Source organism: Amphimedon queenslandica, unplaced genomic scaffold (assembly GCF_000090795.2).
Source record: "Amphimedon queenslandica unplaced genomic scaffold, v1.1 AMPQUscaffold_13508, whole genome shotgun sequence".
NCBI lineage: Eukaryota > Metazoa > Porifera > Demospongiae > Haplosclerida > Niphatidae > Amphimedon > Amphimedon queenslandica.
Genome location: NW_003546256.1, coordinates 312,463 through 330,438, shown reverse-complemented (window position 1 = coordinate 330,438; position 17,976 = coordinate 312,463). Strand labels below are relative to the sequence as shown.

Here is a 17,976-nt window from a genome sequence, read left to right as displayed (position 1 = left end):
TATTTATAAACCTAGTGGAGTTAAAGCACCAGATACTGTAGACTGGAGAGAGAAAGGTGCTGTTACTCCTATTAAGGATCAAGTAACTTTAGTATCAGTGTCAATGGTGTCATTATAGTCTGTATTATTATTGTACAGGGTCAGTGTGGGTCCTGCTGGGCATTTTCAGCCATTGGATCACTTGAGGGACAGCATTTTATTAATACTGGTAATCTTGTTTCTCTCTCCGAGCAGCAGCTAGTGGACTGTTCATTAAGTAATTGCTACTTAAATGTTGAGCATATTAATATTATCTGTGTGTGTATATACCTATAGAAAATGATGGCTGTAATGGTGGAATGTTGTCGACTGCTTTTAAATACATCGAATCAGTTGCAGGAGAGGAATCTGAAACAGACTATCCTTACACTGCTAAAGTAAGTACCATCATTAATTATTCATTATGATTGTTATCTTTATTAGAATGGCACATGTCAGTATGATCCTTCTAAAGCTGTTGCCAAAGTCACTGGGTATACTGCTTTACCTAGTGGTGATGAGGATTCCTTAAATGATGCTGTGACAAGCAAAGGTCCCATTTCTGTTTGCATTGATGCTTCTCATAAAAGCTTCCAGGTATAAACCTTTTATATATTGTGTTTTAAAGTAAATTGATTCTATAGCTCTATAGTGAAGGAGTCTACTATGAGAAATCTTGCAGTTATTTTCTTCTTGATCATTGTGTTCTTGTTGTTGGATATGGTACTGAAGATACTGCTGACTACTGGCTTGTGAAGAATAGGTATAAATAGTGTATGGTATGAAATCCCTAATAATGTTTTTATATAGTTGGGGGACATCCTGGGGCATGAAAGGATACATAAGGATGAGCCGTAACAGAAAAAATAATTGTGGCATTGCAACAAATGCTGCTTATCCACTAGTTAATTGAGCTACAACTTTTTGGACTTATTTTTTAATATAGATATAGATATTTTATAGTTGTTTATGTGAGTAACCTTTTTAAATTGCTGCAGTGTGTAAAAATAACTGACATGATGCAATGTGCTCTCCATGCACTCATATGACCAAATCAAATCTACTTATAAGGATGTGCATGCATGTACATGCAGAGGTAGCTTGTGTGACATTCTTGTGATGATATAGTATATACTCGGAAGCAACTGAGAAATTTCATTTTATTTGTAACGTTAAGCAACTGCAAAATGAAACTCCTACTAGTACTAGCTCTTGTAGCTCTAGCAGCTGCCAAGTTTGAATATGCACAAGAGTTCCAGGACTGGAAAGTCAAGTACAACAAGGTCTATGAGACAAAGGAGACTGAGCTTGAGCGTCAAATCATCTGGGAATCAAACAAGAAGTTTGTAGAGAACCACAATGCTAACTCTGACAAATTTGGATTCACTGTTGCCATGAATGAGTTTGCTGATCTTGTAAGTAAAGCATTAGATAATAAATAGTAATTCTTCTTTTAATAACATTTGTAGGACGCTGGCGAATTTGCAAACATTTACAATGGCCTCCTTCCTCGTCCTGCTTCTTACAACAGCACTAAACTCTTTAAGAAAACTGGAGTGAGTGTTGGAGACACTGTAGATTGGCGTGAGAAAGGTGCAGTAACTGAAGTTAAGAATCAAGTGAGAGTACTACATTTGATGTCCTATCCATGTTGAATGTTTTTATGTGTACATAGGGCAAGTGTGGATCCTGCTGGTCCTTTTCATCCACTGGATCACTGGAGGGACAGCATTTCCTTAAAACCGGAACACTCTCTTCTCTTTCTGAGCAACAGCTAATGGACTGCTCAAGTAAAAAAATAAGAAAAATAACATCATTTTACTTATTTTTACAACCTTACAGCTAGTTTTGGTAACCACGGCTGCAAGGGTGGATTGATGGATAATTCCTTCAGATACCTTGAAACAGTTGCTGGTGACATGAGTGAAGAAATGTACCCGTATACAGCAGAGGTATGCTACACATGCACATCATTTTAAGTCATCATATTTCTTGTAATGCATTGCATAGGATGGATTTTGTCGATACCGTTCTTCTGAAGCTATAGCTAAAGACACTGGCTATAAGGACATTCCTCGTGGCGATGAAGATGCTTTAAAAGAAGCAGTGGCTACTGTTGGTCCTATCTCTGTTGCCATTGATGCAGGACATAGAAGCTTCCAAGTACATAGCTTATAAATAACTTCAATAATGATTCTATTTTTAATGATAGTTGTATCATGAAGGTATATATTACGAGCCAGCTTGCTCTTCAACCAAGCTGGATCATGGCGTCCTTGCTGTTGGATATGGCACTGGTGAGGGTGAGGAGTATTGGCTTGTGAAAAACAGGTAATTGTCTGTACTTTCAAATCGGTTTGATTTAGTTTTCATTTTCTATCAGCTGGGGACCTAGTTGGGGTAACGAAGGCTATGTTATGATGAGTCGTAACAGAGAGAATAACTGTGGCATTGCCACACAGGCCTCCTATCCTACTGGCGTGAACTAATTGAGTGCTGATTATTATTTGCTAGAGTTTATATAATTATTATAATAATTCTTATTTTATCTTTAATAACTGTGGTTTGCCCTTTGTTTGTAAATGCCATAAATTACCCTATGAAAATTGTGCATTGACAACCACGCATTTGTGCCCAATCACAAAACTAGTGTTCACCACAAAAGCAAGTCCACAGTGTTCCAAACAATAACATTTTACTCCCGGTGCCTCAAACTTTCACCGTAGCATAAGCACATTAATATGTATCGGAAATGTAATAAAAATGGGGGGGGGAGGTGATTTTGGATCCCCTTTTTGAAATAAACTATGGACTATAGTACAGGAAAATTTTCGAAAATAGATAATTTTTGTCCAATTTCTCTATAGGCGGGGATAGCATCATAGATATGCATAATTATACATCAATGCGCACCGCCCAAGCAGGAAATAGAACTTGAACAAAAGCAAGCGAGAAAGTAAGTCCAGAGCGTTCCAAAACAACAACGTTTAACTCTCGGTAGCTGTTCTCTTTGTCTCGACTCTGTCCCTGTGGTGCCGTGGGTAGCAGTGCTGACTCAAGTTTTAATATGTGAGTGTTTAGTGTTTACAACAAGGTTCACACCTTTGTCAATAAAGATATTCATGATATATACATACATATAATAATACTAAAAGTATATATATAATATTTTGATTCTTATATCTGATAATGTTGTCCTAATTATGCAATATATATCATAGTGACAGAAAGCCTAGACTATTATGCTACATGCTGACTGTTGCATATGTAGCAATACGTACCAACTAATGTCCTCATGTAGCGTGTGCTGTTTTAATTAATTTTTGTACTGGCTCAAATCAAGAGTACATAAAAGAGTATCCAATAACTCTATTAAAACAAATCCATTGAAATTGATTTCTGTAAATTAATTTTAAATAAATTGGAACAAATGTTTTTAAAAAATAAAGTTTGAGCGTGCAAAGCAAGCCACTATGGTAAACTATTGATTTGTGAATGACTCAAGGTTTTTTGTGTGTATTTGTGAATATGATGCATGTTATGTCTTGGGAAATTGAATAATAGTGTATGTTTACCTATAATACTCCCACACAGAATCATGTGACACTTCCCTTAGCTTAGTTCATCTAATGCACCTGATCTTGTGGTCATGCACTTGTGCCATTTCTGTAGTAAATTAATTGATTTTTTTAAAATGTAGAATGAAATTCTTACTAGTAGTACTAGCCCTTGTAGCTCTAGCAGCTGCCAAGTTTGAATATACACAAGAGTTCCAGGACTGGAAAGTCAAGTACAACAAGGTCTATGAGACAAAGGAGACTGAGCTTGAGCGTCAAATCATCTGGGAATCAAACAAGAAGTTTGTAGAGAACCACAATGCTAACTCTGACAAATTTGGTTTCACTGTTGCCATGAATGAGTTTGCTGATCTTGTAAGTATTATTAATGTATTTGGAATGTGTTTATGTATACTTTCTTTGTTTATCTTTATAACAATCATTCCTATAGGATGCTGGGGAATTTGGTCGAATTTTCAATGGTCTACTACCTCGTCCTTCTTCCTACAATAGCACCAATATTTATAAACCTAGTGGAGTTAAAGTACCAGACACTGTAGACTGGAAAGAAAAAGGTGCTGTTACTCCTATTAAGAATCAAGTGAGTTTAGTATCAATGTCAATGTGTTATTATAGTCTATATTATTGTACAGGGTCAGTGTGGGTCCTGCTGGTCATTCTCTTCTACTGGTTCACTTGAGGGACAGCATTTCATCAATACCGGCACTCTTGTTTCTCTCTCCGAGCAACAGCTAATGGATTGTTCAAGTAATAAATACAACATCAATAAGTTTTGAAACAACAACTGTCTTGTATATGTAGCAAAATACGGGAATCACGGCTGTAATGGTGGATTAATGGATAATTCCTTCAGATATCTTAAATCCGTTGCTGGTGATGAAACTGAGGATAATTATCCTTATACTGCTGAAGTAAACCATTAATTTGTTAATAATTCAATTACAAATGTACGTTTGTAGAATGGTGTGTGTCGTTATGACTCATCCCTAGCTGTTGTAACTGATAAAAGTTATGTTGATATACCTCAAGGTGATGAAGACTCTCTGAAAGATGCTGTAGCTAACGTTGGCCCCATCTCTGTTGCTATTGATGCAAGTCATTCAAGCTTTCAGGTATGTTCAGGGTTTCCCACAGGATTATCATAGTGTTCATGTAGCTTCAAAGTCCCTGTACTATAGTATAGGGTTGTTAGCCAAATATTAATTGCCAAAAGTGACTAGGAGAGAATTCTCTATTTTTATATTTTTTCTGTTACATATAATTCTCCCGACTCATTGTTTTGACTAGCTATGTATGAATTTTAGTTTTTTGCATTTATTTGACTAAAATTGTGATTGTCTTTTTTCCTTAGTTGTATAATTCAGGAGTTTACTATGCTTCCACCTGCTCCTCAACCCAGCTTGATCACGGTGTCCTTGCCATTGGCTATGGCACAGAAGATGGTAAAGATTACTGGCTTGTAAAGAACAGGTATTTTAATTTCTCCACACAAACTTTTTAATAATCATTATTGTTATTTTCTAGTTGGGGGACATCCTGGGGCATGGAAGGATACATAAAGATGAGCCGTAACAGAAATAATAATTGTGGCATTGCTACTCAAGCTTCCTACCCCACAGGGGTCAACTAGTCATGAAGCTAGTTGTCATCATCATTATTTTTATAGTCTCAAAAGTACATTAAGTCCTTTATACATGAACGCTGCCGCTGCTATAACTTAATTTTACTTGTAATATCAATGCACACACCTGCTGACATTTTTTTGTTCAATAAATTCAATTCATTATCTTTTCAATGAGTTATTTAAGTATTTAAACTCACTGTATAGCAGTGACATGTAGTGATCGGCAGTGTCGGCCTGCACCTGCAGTGATGAAAATCTATAGCTTCTTGAATGGTCTAGCCATCTTGAGCCTTTTTGTATCCTCTTCAGTTGCAACAAGTGATGGAGAAGAATATGAAGAGTGGAGTCTATGGAAGAATGAGAATGGCAAAGTTTATCTTCAAAGTGAAGAGGAGCTAGAGCGATTGTCCATTTGGAAGTCAAACAAGCTTTACATAGAAGAGCACAACCGGTATTCAGAGTTGTTTGGATTCACACTCAAAATGAATCAATTCTCTGATATGGTGAAGAGAATATTATTATTATTATTATTATTTGGTTCTACATGTAGACTTCCTATGAGTTCCTTAAAATTACAACCAGTAGTGGAGCTAGCATTGGAGGGCCTGAACATGATGATGATGATAAAGGGAAGGATGATGATAAAGGGAAGGATGATGGTGATAAAGGAAAAGATGATGATAAAGGAAAAGATGATGATAAAGGAAAAGATGATGATAAAGGAAAAGATGATGATAAAGGAAAAGATGATGACAATAAGGATGATGACAGTCACGATCATGACAGTGATAGCAAGGAGGCTGATTCTCCTCATGTTTGGAGCACTATTGGAGGCTATTTCTCTTTGCCTCAGCATTTCAATATAACCAAACTACCAGAAACTGTTGATTGGAGAGACGAAGGTGTTGTAACACCAGTTAAAGACCAGGTATATATAATAATTACATGTATATACTTAATTGCTAACGTACACAGGGTTTCTGCAACAGTGCTTATGCCTTTACAGTCACTGGAGCAATTGAAGGAGCATATGCAGTATCCACTGGAGTACTTGAACCACTTAGTGATCAAAACATTGTTGACTGCTCAGGTATAGTACATGAGTGATATGTGATTGCATTATTAGCACGTGTTTCAGTGGTGTATGGTAATAAAGGTTGTAAGGGAGGGGACAGAGAAGCAGCACTGATGTATATACTAGACAATGATGGGATAGATAAGGAAAAAGCCTATCCATACATAGCATCAGTGAGTTACACTAGTAATTTTAAATGCATGCATTATCTTTAAATCTTAATTTAATACAGCAAGACACTTGCAGATTTAGAGTTGATGAAATCGGAGCTGTTGTTAGAGGCATGGTCAAGATCAAAAAAGGAAATGTTAGCAACTTGCAAGCAGCAGTGGCTCTTGTTGGTCCAGTAACTACCTCCATTGATCACCAGCACAATGCATTTAGGGTATGTCCACTGCATATGGACAGTCTATAGTTAATGAGATAGTTTGTATAGTTTTATAGCAGTGGGATATTTACTACAAGGAAGTGCTCAAACAAGAAAATGACACATGAAATGCTGATTGTTGGATATGGCAAAGAAAATGGAAAGAGTTACTGGCTCCTGAAAAACAGGTAATACAAGATGTATATTGTATATAAGATTAAATCTATTTGCATGTAGCTGGGGGCCAAACTGGGGGATCAGTGGTTATATGAAGATGGCAAAGAGGAATAGGAATCATTGCGGCATTGCTACAAGAGCAATATTTCCAAAACTTTAGAGCCTACAAGATGATAACAGTCTAACACCTAGTAGTACCAATAGTAGTATCAATTGTGCCTATCACAATTGCATGTATAGAACACGTGTACATGTAACACATGTATTTAGTCATGTATTCAATAATTTAAATAGGGCATTGTTATTTGAAAAGTCTTTAAATTGTCAATGGGTTACATGTACTGCAGCTGAAGGTTTTATAAGTCACAGCTCGTGAGGCTACTGAGTCAGTAAAAAACCCGGAGTAAAGTTAAAATGAGTCTTCATCTTGTGCTACTGCTCTTGTCTGCAATACTTCATCAATGTGCCCTTGCTGCTCCTTTCCATGAAGAATGGCTACTCTGGAAGGAAAAGCATGGTAAGGTTTACCCTCACGGAGAAGAGGAAAGCAAGAGACTTAATATCTGGCTGGAGAACAAGAACTACATTGAAGAGCATAATCAGAAAGCACATGTTCATGGTTTCACTTTAAAGATGAATCACTTTGGAGACTTGGTAAATATATGAGATTATAGCATAAACTTCAAAATGGTTTTTTTTGTTAGACAATTGAGGAATATCGCCAGTCACGCTATGCTACTTGCTATCATTCACCGGATGATGATATTCTCTCTTTGCCCCATAATGCCACTGTGAAAATGTACAGTAGACCTGATGATCCTAATCTGCCCGAGGAAGTTGACTGGAGGACAAAGAATGCTGTTACTGGTGTTAAAGATCAGGTTAGTTACAGTGCATATATGCTTTATTGAATTCAATGTATATGCACATTGACAGGGTCAGTGTGGTAGCTGCTATGCTTTCAGTGCCGTCGGTGCTTTAGAAGGCGCTCAAGCACTTGCTCATGATAAATTAGTACATCTAAGTGAACAAAATATAGTAGACTGCTCAAGTTAGTAATAAAGCTGCATAGTGTTAGTGTATCATTAATTGAGGTATTTATACAGTTCCTTATGGTAACAAAGGATGCAACGGTGGAAATATGTACGAGTCATTTCGCTATATTATAGACAATGATGGAATTGATAGAGAAGACGGTTACAAGTACACTGGAAGAGTAAGTTATGTAATGATGCTGATATTTATATTTTAACTTTACTGATAGCAAGGGCAGTGTAAATTTGATCGTAAGGCAATAGGAGGAAGACAAGTAGGAATCATTCATATTCCAACTGGAAGTGAAGCAGAACTCCAGTCAGCTTTAGCTACCGCTGGCCCTGTTTCTGTTGCCATTGATGGAAGCTCTAATGCATTTAGAGTAAACCTTTTAGTAATGATAAAATTACTTTTATGAATTTATTTTATAGTTTTATGAGAAAGGAGTCTTTGATGAACCCAATTGCTCTACCACTAAGCTGACTCATGCTGGACTCATCATTGGCTATGGAAAAAAGAAAGGGAAGCCATATTGGCTTGTTAAGAACAGGTTTGAAAAAACAATACAATTCTGCAGAATTAATTTCATTCATTTTCATGCATGTGTATAGCTGGGGTCCACACTGGGGGATGAAAGGGTACATAATGATGGCAAGAAACAAGGCAAATCAGTGCGGGATTGCTACAGCTGCTTCTTTTCCAACACTCTAATGACATTAAACATTAACACGCATGACATATACAAGCATGCAAATGTACAGTGTTATAATGTATAATAGATCTACATTGAAATGTGAATAAAATAATTGATTGACCTAGCACAGGACTTGTTATTTAACAGTATCATATGACATGAATACTCAATGCCATTCTATTCAGCTCATTGTAGCAGTACATGATACAGCTCCACCTTCAATGTTTTCAATAGTGTTGTTGCCTGGCCACTGTAGTGTAGATAGTTCAGTAACCAATGGTTTTGTGACAGTTTAGTTCTATTCAGCTTTATACTGAGAAGCCTTTCCCCTTTGAGTGATGCAGTCTTCATGGAAGCTGCTTTTTATTCTAGAGATTTGTCTAGCTGCCATTTCGAACTGCAGTGCCAAAAGTGTTAATGTTGAGGCTCCTTCCTCAGCTCCTCACACTCACAGCGTTGACTTTCCATTCAAATATGACTCTGGCTGGCTTGGCTGGAAGGCCAAGCACACCAAATCTTACGAGAGTGACATACACGAACTGGAAAAGTATGTGACCTGGGTCTCTAACTCAGCACTGATCGATGCCCACAATGCCCTACGCTCTAGTTTTGGATACACACTCGCCATGAATCAATTTGGGGACTTGGTAAGGAATAATTTTAGCAATTTTTATTATAATTACTAACTGGAACCATAGACTTCATCAGATTACTACTATGGGACAAAGTGCCTCTATCAATATAATTATGGTGGTTCACAGAACAGCTCTGCGACTGAGGCTGATCAGGATAACTTGTTCAATATGAAACTCTTTGAATGGCCAAAAGGTTTAAGTTCCTCGTCTCTCCCGAGTGAAGTTGACTGGAGGACAATGGGTGCAGTTGGAGATGTGAAAGATCAGGTCAACCATACAATGAAATAAAATTTAAGCCATGAGCAATGCTGAGCATGTTTACACGTAATGTATGTAGTTAGTACTAACCCCAGGCTGGGCCCATTCATCCAATAAAAGGCTCTTCTATTCAGTACTACCACACACACCTTGTACATGTTATAGGGTCGTTGCAAGTCCTGCTATGCCTTTAGTGTGACCGGAGCTATTGAAGGAATGGAGGCACTGGCTAGTGGGAAGTTTGTCTCTCTCAGTGAGCAGAATATCATTGACTGTTCAGGTAAATACCATAGACAATAGATATGCAATTTACGCTTGCCCTTTGCTTCAGTTATTTATGGAAACATGGGCTGTAGTGGTGGCAGTCGGGAAATATCATTTCTGTATGTCATTGATAAAAATGGAATCAACACCGAACAGAGTTATCCCTACATTGAGTCGGTAACTAGTATCTCTTTGTTGGCTTATAGTTTATTTATTTTTTGTCCAGCAATACTTGTGCTATTTTAAAGAGTCTGCTATTGGAGGAAGAGCAACAGGCATGGTCCGTATTGCATCAAAGAGTGAAACTGATCTAATGGCTGCTGTAGCAATATCAGGACCAGTTACTGTAGGAGTTGACCACATGCACTCATCATTTCAAGTGAATAAATTATAATTTCAAAATAATTATGACATTATTATTATTGTTGTTGTTTAAAGTTTTACAGCAGTGGCATTTTTGATGAGCCTTCCTGTTCTTCTACATCACTCACTCATGCAATGGTCATAGTTGGATATGGTTCTTATAATGGTAAGGATTACTGGCTAGTAAAGAACAGGTATGTGTAATGTATAATAAGCACAAACTGAATACTTTCTTCTTTAATACAGTTGGGGGGCTAACTGGGGAATGAGTGGTTACATAATGATGGTAAGGGGAAAGTACAATCAGTGTGGTATTGCTACAAGAGCAATCTATCCATCAAAATAGTGTGTGATTATTATTCTATTGCAGTAGCAGTAGCAACAGAATAGGCTCGTGCATAATAGAAATATTCATCATCATTATAATTATTAAATGCAGTTGTATTTAGAATTTTATTTTATTTCAGTGACGTCTTTGTTTTGTTTCTGTAATAATATAGTCCTGCAAAATAAATTTTACAATACTGGTACATTATTTTGAAGTATTGCCATGATAGCACTGCTTGCAAATTTACCTATGAGAGTATCTGCTCTTGACATAACCTATTAGCACTTTGAGCTACCACCCACGCACAGCTGAACTATCACGTGATCAACCTTGCATGCTTTCAATCACTCGAAGCGAAGAGAAGAAAGAGGGAAGACAATGGGAGGAAAGCAAGTCAAGTTTCAAGAGAAGCATCTGCGAGACTTTGAAGAGCTGACTCCTTTTAACAGAGCTGAGATATCTCATGCCTTCTCCCGTTTCACAGAACTTTACAACAAGTACTACGGGCAGTCCGCCGCCCAGCCAACGGAGGACAGTCCTCACCACATAAGAGACAACCAAGGCTTTGCTAACCCTTTAGCTGCCCTACAAGTGACACACATCATGGATGAGCTACCAGAGCTTAGTAGCAACCCCTTCAAGTATCGTATTTGCAAAGCTTTTTGCGTTTCCAACAGCAACCTCATGAATTTTACCGAATTTCTAGACATGGTGTCATCTTTTAGTCCAAAGGCTGACCTTGACAAGAAAATCCATCACGCTTTCCAAATATTTGATATGAACGGTGACGGAGTGCTTAGTCGATCTGACCTCTACGACATGATGGACATGATGACTGGAGTTGGTAAGTAAAGGAAGCACTCTTTCATTCTTTTTCTTTGTGGTTTTTTTGTATTTTATTACCGTTATTATTACCGAGTCTGGCCTGGCCAGCCCCCTGCAAGACTAATTATTACCAAATAGCAAGTTTTTAGAGGCCCAATCTCATATGCTTTGTCTCCAAGTGTTAACGTGATGCCACTCTGAAGGGGACTATTGTGTTAATGTGCCTATTTGGCATGTTATGGAAATAGAAACTGATTCTAATTAGATTTACAGACTAATGAGGATACTATAATTTGTTGCGCCCCCATTCCATTCATAACTTTGTGCGACTTGAAAAGTTATTGTGTGGGCATTAATTGGAATTGTAAACTTGGTGGGTTTTAATTAGAAACTTATTTGTGATCCCTCACCGGGCATGTCCTCTGATTACTGAAGAGTGAATGTTTCAAGTGAGGGAAAAGCAATATCTTTAAATTGCACATCTGTTCGATTCTCACACGATATTATTTAGTCTGATAATGATGATCGTTTCATAATACGAACAACAATTGTACAAGTTACTAATAATGTATGTATGTTTTGAGTTTTGTATTAATTTTTTTAGACCTGGAGCCTTTAACTAATCCGCAAGAGAAGGCGCAGTGGATCAAAGTGAGACAATGGATAGTGGACGGCATCTTTTATGAGTGCAATAAAATTGAGGAGGTGCGAATGGTCGATGAGGATGAGATGGAGTCACAAGAGCCCAGTGGTATCAGGATTGATCTCAATCCAGGACCTGGTGAAGAAGAGGAAGACGGGGAGAATTCTCAAGAACTACAGGAGTCACTCACAATTGAAGACTTCCGTTACTGCATGCATCGTTCGCCTGACTTTAAAGACATTTTTAGTTTTAAAATCTAAGCTACATATATATATTTATTGCATGTACTTGTACCTGTTATTGTCATATTACTATTATACATTAGTCTTGTTGTTATATTTTTATCCTTCTGGTCCAATTAATGGCATTTTTATTTCATTTTCATGATTTCATCAATGTTTATTGTAATCATCTTCCTAGCTTTATTTCATTAGCACAGTTGCATGTGCAGATCACGTGAGCTCGAAAGGGGATGCTACCTCTCTCTATTGCTGACGATGAACGAACAGTAGAAAGTGCTAGTGGAACATCATCTCATAAAAGCAACTAACAGATATATTAGCTTGTCTGTCTATCATTACCGCCTCTCCAGTTTATTTATAAATAAAGAAAAAAAGAGGACAAGTGAGGATTTCAAGAGGTTATGATGGCATCCCCCGGCAGTTTCGGAGCTCTCGGCCCAGAGAGAAGGCACCTTGCTAAACAGGTCGTATCCTTCCGACATCACGCCAAGAAATTGAAGAAGATCTTTAAAGAGACAGTAAAGGTCCTCTCAGACCTACAGGACTTTGATGAGTCCCTCTCAATAGACAGCATACTGGCATTAGAGGCACAGAAGTGTATCTCGAATGTTGTGAGTGGTCGTACTGCTCTTGTTGTATTTGGAGAGACACGTCTTCGTACTTGCATCGTCAACGAGATCTTGGGTGAGGCAATACTTCCTCTGCCGTGGGAATCTGACGAGGAATGGCGTCTTGTTCATTTTAAATACAAGAAGCATAGGGTGATGTGCCATACTAGAGATGGGTATGACCTTGCAACTGATAAGCATTCTGGACACACCCTACCGTTTAGTAGAATACCGCGGGAGGTGAGTTTTTGTGGCTTGGTTTTAGCGAATGAACTCTTGGCATTATTATAATCCAATGTTTATCATTACTTTGACTTATATACACTTGTACGTGTACATGTAGATAAGCAAAATAGTTGATTATGTATCTGTGTGTTTGAAATTGCCTTCTTTTACTTCCGCATAACAATTTTAGTATCTCTTTCTCTCTCCTTCCTTCTTCATCATTTTCCTCTCTCTTATTTTTCTCTTCTCTTAGAATATCTGTCTCAGTGGTCCTGGTGTAGATCCTGCCCTCAGTGATGCAACCCTGGAAGTTGGTCTCAATAATCCGATCCTGGAGGCTGGGTTTGAGATTATCTGTTCGCCAACGGCTCGTCCTGATATCCAGGCTATCAAAAAAACGTTGCAAGTCTGTCAAGTCGAGCTTCATCCTTTCTTTATTTATGGACACAATGCCAAGCAGCCTCTTACTGAACAAGTATGTAATGAGAGAGAGAGAGTTTGGAAACAAATGCATTAGTTCATTAAAACTAGAAGTACATGACTACGTACATACGTATACAATTGTACATGCAAAAGGAGAGGGGGAGGAGAGAGAGAATGATAGGCGTCATTCAATTTTCATAGTTAGATGTTATTTATTGTTTATATTTGACCGTCGGATGTTTTGTATTTTCTTCTTATGTGTTCTTTGACAAATTTTTTTGTTTCAGTTTGACAACGTACGTGTGTATCTCCTCCTACCTTCTCACTCTGATAATAATAGTTAATGTAATTACTATAGCATCCTTATATCTCATTGATCAAAAGAGTGTGTCTGCTTAAAATGAAGTAGGAAGTCTTGTTACATAGTGTAATTCCAGTAATCAATAATGCTCTCCATCCTTCATCTAATTGTTCTTATAGTGTTTGAGGTTTTTCACAGCTTGCCTGTGGCTTTGTAGGCTTGTATGGCAACAGTGTAGCGAGCCTGCTATTGAAAAGATTGTGGTCTTTCTATTATTATTATTTTATTGTTATGCATGCTGTTTCTTGCCCTTGATGTCTGGTGAGAGAGATATCCAATCACTCTGTCTGTGAAAGAGATGACACTTTGGGTGTGTGTGTGTATGTGTATGTGTTAGCTACGTGTATTGCTATCTTTCATTTCCTTGTTTCATTTCCTCTCCTAGCAATGTCAAGAGTTGGAGCTAATGAGGCGACTAATGCCTGACGTTCCTCTCCTCTTTGCCGTTATATCTCAAGACGGACCTTCTGCCACTGTAGCAGCCGCCATGGGACGTCGGCCGGTTACCGATAGCCCTAGTCTCGTTGCAGTCATCAGTCATATTTACGAACAGCTCTGTCAGCTGGGGTACATGAAGGACTCGTCTAGTAATGATTCGATGGTTATCGGTCCCCCGACTATCGGCCCTCACGATAATCCAGAATCCAATCCAGATCTCTCATTTAATTTTATACCTGTAGATACCATCGTCAGCCATTTTGTGGACTTCACTCCCGAACTTCTTAATTTCGTCCAGTGTAACATGCGTCAACAGATCACCAGCGCCGCCTATTCACTACACGACGCCCATGCACGCTGTCTCCAGACTCTCATCCTCTACGCTCATGATTTAGCACGGGATGTACTAGTTACCCCACGTAGGATCAAATACTGTAAACAGATGGAAGAGAAATTATACACTCAACTCATAGAGCTGGCCTCCAAGAAGCAGTCGGAGATAAAGGATATTGTCTCTTCCTCTATAACGGAAGCAACCGATGACATCATTAGTGAGGTAGTGGCCCTCGAGTTGGAAGGCGTCAATCTTGAGGAGTCCGGAGCAGCGTCCGATGCAAAAACCCTCCGCCAATGTATCACTATAATCCAGGATCACATATTCAAGCAGTTGAGTTTGCACATATCCTCGCGTCTCGTTAGCTCTGTCAACTACCTCAGAGAGAGTGTCATTGGGACTCTCAAACGCGTCATCGAAGGACTCGAGAACGGAGACTCTGACGAAGGAGACAGCTCACGGGCGCTCCAGCACATCCTCGACTCAGCCTATACCCTCGAGTTCAGCGAGAGGACCAGCACCTCGGCCGTTCGTCTGTTCCTGGAGCGTGTCAAGCAAACCTTTAGCGGCCCTTCGTATAAAACCATTAACTTACGGGATAAGTCTTGGAGGGAGAAGTACACGCAGCAGCTCATTGATAGTCTGAGTAGCTCTCGACTCGCTAAAGGGATATGCTCACAGTTTAGAAGTAAAGTTTCGTCGTCTCACGAGTCTTTCCTCTCGGCCATGAAGCAGCTTGAGCTGAGACACAGCGGACGACTCAAGGAAACAGAAGGACAGAGGGAAACGATCAGAAAAGTCAGTTATACACTCCATACAATTATATACTGTTACATATGCAACTATAGTTTACCTAGTGTATTATAAAGTGTAATTTGTTTATATGTATCTATAATGATGTACACGCATTATTAAGATTATTGTCATAATTCAAATTAATGCTCCTTATCCTCCCCACACAGACATTGACACCAAAGATGGCCAGACTGTCTTTAAGCAGTGTTGCTCTTAGGGATGGTATAGTACATGGTCTACCTGTCACTGGGAGAGAGTTAGGTACATTTATGTGTGTTTGATTACAAAACAATTAGTCTCTACTATATTTTTAATGTAAATAGAAACCTTTCACTGTTCTGCATGTATTGTGGTACAGTAGCTGCCATATTTAGGGTGTGTCTATTCATAAATTGGTCATCAATACAATTAGAAATCACATATTGACTTACATGTAGATATTTACAAATATTGACCCCATTATCACATTACTTTCTATGTAATAGCATTATTGTTTTTATTATTATTATTATTTTATTATTATTACATTGTAGGTAGAGGTCAATATGGAGTTGTGTTCCAATGTGCTGAATGGGCTGGTAAAGGCCCACTGGCTGTGAAAAGTGTAGTACCGCCTGATGACAAGCACTGGAATGACCTAGCATTAGAGTTCCATTATACCTGGTGAGAGAGAGGGAGAGAAAGAAAGAAATACATGTAGAGAGATGGGCAAATTAAGAGATACATACACAAATGTACTGCACATGTAAATATTCATCCTTTGTTTTATTTTTGTTATAGGACTCTTCCTCGTAATGATCGCGTGGTTAATCTTGTTGGTGCTCTTATTGATGACGATTATTCAAACGGGTCTAGTGCCGTTGTCCTCTTCATAATGCCACGGTATCCCCGGGACCTTCACGCTGCTCTCAAAGTCGGTCTTGATTTCGGGAGCCGCATGCAAATCGCGCTAGACGTCGTCGAGGGAATACGATTCCTACACAGCCAGGGACTCCTCCACAGAGACATCAAGTTAAAGAATGTTCTGGTAAATTTATTGTTTTATTTACATGTACGATGGGAGAGTTTCTTTTATGTGTTTGTGTGTTTGTGTTAGTAATAGTAGAGACATTATCTCTGCCTCTTATCACATGATACTCCCTTCTTCTTCAGTATTAGTATAGAGTATCAGATAATTTAATCTTTACTATCAGTAGTAGGGTGTAGTCTAAGTTTTGATTATAGTCTACACTTGATACCCTAATTAAGCTACATGTATGATTGTATGTACAACATTTAAGTCAATCCCTATTACCATTTGAAGTTACACATGTGTCATAGTGTACAGTGTCTGCCCACAGGATTATGGCAGGGTATTGCAACAAAAATCGAAAGGAGAGAATTCTCCTTTTTTATATTTTTTCCTGATACATATACACATTTTTATGTTGTATAGAAAGTTTGAGCAAAACCCAATTAAATTTGGATTTTTTATGAATTTTTAAAGTTTCTCCAAAATCGGGCCAAAGTCCCTGTACTATAGTACAGGGACTTTGGCCAAATTTCACCAAAAATGGCTAGGAGAGATTTCTTTATTTTTACACTTTTTTCTGATACATATACATGTCCTTATGTTGCATATTCATTTTGAGCTGATTCCGATCAAATTTGGATTTTTTATGAATTTTTAAAGTTGCAAAAAATTGTGTCAAGAGTCCAAATGCTATGTATACTGTATTGTAGTGCTTGTCAGTTAATGAAGCTCATGCTGTTTAGCTCACTTAGTATGCTTAGTGGGAAACCCTGGCCTATACTACACGTACATGACTACATGTAACACATTATATGTGTAAACTGAAATTAAACTCTACATTTTATATTATCTCTTTCCATACAGCTTGATGCCAGTAACAGAGGCACGCTCACTGATCTTGGTTTCTGTAAACCTGAGGCGATGATGACCTGTACTATAGTTGGTACTCCTATCCACATGGCACCAGAGCTGTTTGGAGGAACATATGACAGTGCCGTGGACATATACGCCTTTGGAATCCTCTTCTGGTAAATGCATCAACATCATAGCAATAACTATTATTCACTAGCTAGTGATCATTCATAGTGTTTCTATTTTTAGAATATATTGATGTTTCTATTTTTAGAATGTAGAGTAATATTATGGTGTCTCTATTTATAGGTACATATGTTCTAATGATACGAAGCTTCCCGGGGCATTTGATACATGTCAGAATAAAGAGCAGCTCTGGAATGCAGTGAGGAAAGGACTCAGACCAGAGCGACTGCCGAGGTTTGATGTAGACTGCTGGGAGCTGATGTGCTCTTGTTGGGAAGGAGACAAAGAAAACAGACCACTTGTTGGTGATATTGCTTTACGTATCGCTCTCATTATGAAGAGAATCGGACGGAAGCCATTGTTTTAAATTAAATTATGAAGAGAGTGAGGGGGGCGGTTGGTTGGTAATCAAAGACTTGAGTGGTATTATACTATTATTATTATTATTATTATTTCATCTTTTTTTGTGAGTGTGTGTATATATAAATATCTTTGTTTTCTCTTTCTTTTTCCATTTCTTTTTCTTATTGTTTTTGCCTGCTGGTTGTTTTGGTTGGCTGGCAATTTTTAACTAAAGCAATTTATAATCTTTTTCATGTTAGTCAATTGTGATATA

General features: G+C 38.1%; 6 protein-coding genes across 9 annotated transcripts in view; all 6 read left to right on the top strand.

Moving 5' to 3' along the window:
* LOC100636861 (cathepsin L1-like) overlaps positions 1-5,412 on the top strand; it is a 7,612-nt gene extending 2,200 nt beyond the window's left edge. Inside the window, exons 1-8 of one of the 4 annotated variants that reach the window (XM_003383624.2) lie at positions 2,943-3,087; positions 3,719-3,950; positions 4,027-4,176; positions 4,229-4,343; positions 4,398-4,507; positions 4,556-4,708; positions 4,948-5,066; positions 5,121-5,412. In XM_003383624.2, coding sequence (XP_003383672.1) covers positions 3,720-3,950; positions 4,027-4,176; positions 4,229-4,343; positions 4,398-4,507; positions 4,556-4,708; positions 4,948-5,066; positions 5,121-5,226 — 984 coding nt within the window. In that variant the 5' untranslated portion in view covers positions 2,943-3,087; position 3,719 and the 3' untranslated portion in view covers positions 5,227-5,412. Of the gene's footprint in view, positions 1-1,161; positions 1,434-1,487; positions 1,638-1,693; positions 1,809-1,860; positions 1,971-2,028; positions 2,182-2,230; positions 2,350-2,401; positions 2,625-2,942; positions 3,088-3,718; positions 3,951-4,026; positions 4,177-4,228; positions 4,344-4,397; positions 4,508-4,555; positions 4,709-4,947; positions 5,067-5,120 lie in introns of those variants that run through there. The other 3 variants (XM_003383621.3, XM_020008450.1, XM_020008446.1) reach the window with 3 other exon arrangements.
* Positions 5,413-5,468: 56 nt separating this feature from the next.
* On the top strand, positions 5,469-7,160 carry LOC100633118 (cathepsin L1-like). The gene is made up of 8 exons (XM_020007903.1): positions 5,469-5,723; positions 5,771-5,879; positions 5,916-6,148; positions 6,196-6,310; positions 6,359-6,468; positions 6,528-6,680; positions 6,732-6,850; positions 6,900-7,160. The coding sequence occupies exons 1-8, from the start codon at positions 5,469-5,471 to the stop codon at positions 6,997-6,999; spliced, it is 1,194 nt and encodes a 397-aa protein (XP_019863462.1). The 3' UTR covers positions 7,000-7,160.
* Positions 7,161-7,215: 55 nt separating this feature from the next.
* On the top strand, positions 7,216-8,728 carry LOC100632991 (cathepsin L1-like). The gene is made up of 7 exons (XM_003383678.3): positions 7,216-7,493; positions 7,544-7,720; positions 7,776-7,890; positions 7,946-8,055; positions 8,104-8,256; positions 8,306-8,424; positions 8,486-8,728. Exons 1-7 carry the CDS (start codon positions 7,254-7,256, stop codon positions 8,583-8,585), a joined length of 1,014 nt encoding a protein of 337 aa, XP_003383726.1. The 5' UTR covers positions 7,216-7,253; the 3' UTR covers positions 8,586-8,728.
* A 104-nt stretch (positions 8,729-8,832) lies between these two features.
* On the top strand, positions 8,833-10,618 carry LOC100632863 (cathepsin L1-like). Its single transcript, XM_003383677.3, has 7 exons — positions 8,833-9,215; positions 9,267-9,470; positions 9,627-9,741; positions 9,793-9,902; positions 9,952-10,104; positions 10,164-10,282; positions 10,335-10,618. Exons 1-7 carry the CDS (start codon positions 8,907-8,909, stop codon positions 10,432-10,434), a joined length of 1,110 nt encoding a protein of 369 aa, XP_003383725.1. The 5' UTR covers positions 8,833-8,906; the 3' UTR covers positions 10,435-10,618.
* Positions 10,619-10,741: 123 nt separating this feature from the next.
* LOC100632735 (calcium and integrin-binding protein 1-like) lies at positions 10,742-12,292 on the top strand. The gene is made up of 2 exons (XM_003383676.2): positions 10,742-11,260; positions 11,846-12,292. Exons 1-2 carry the CDS (start codon positions 10,795-10,797, stop codon positions 12,142-12,144), a joined length of 765 nt encoding a protein of 254 aa, XP_003383724.1. The 5' UTR covers positions 10,742-10,794; the 3' UTR covers positions 12,145-12,292.
* A 60-nt stretch (positions 12,293-12,352) lies between these two features.
* LOC100632609 (dual serine/threonine and tyrosine protein kinase-like) lies at positions 12,353-17,966 on the top strand. Its single transcript, XM_003383675.3, has 8 exons — positions 12,353-12,974; positions 13,213-13,434; positions 14,129-15,313; positions 15,478-15,571; positions 15,844-15,973; positions 16,091-16,337; positions 17,187-17,350; positions 17,484-17,966. The coding sequence occupies exons 1-8, from the start codon at positions 12,528-12,530 to the stop codon at positions 17,725-17,727; spliced, it is 2,733 nt and encodes a 910-aa protein (XP_003383723.2). The 5' UTR covers positions 12,353-12,527; the 3' UTR covers positions 17,728-17,966.
* Positions 17,967-17,976: the final 10 nt, after the last annotated feature.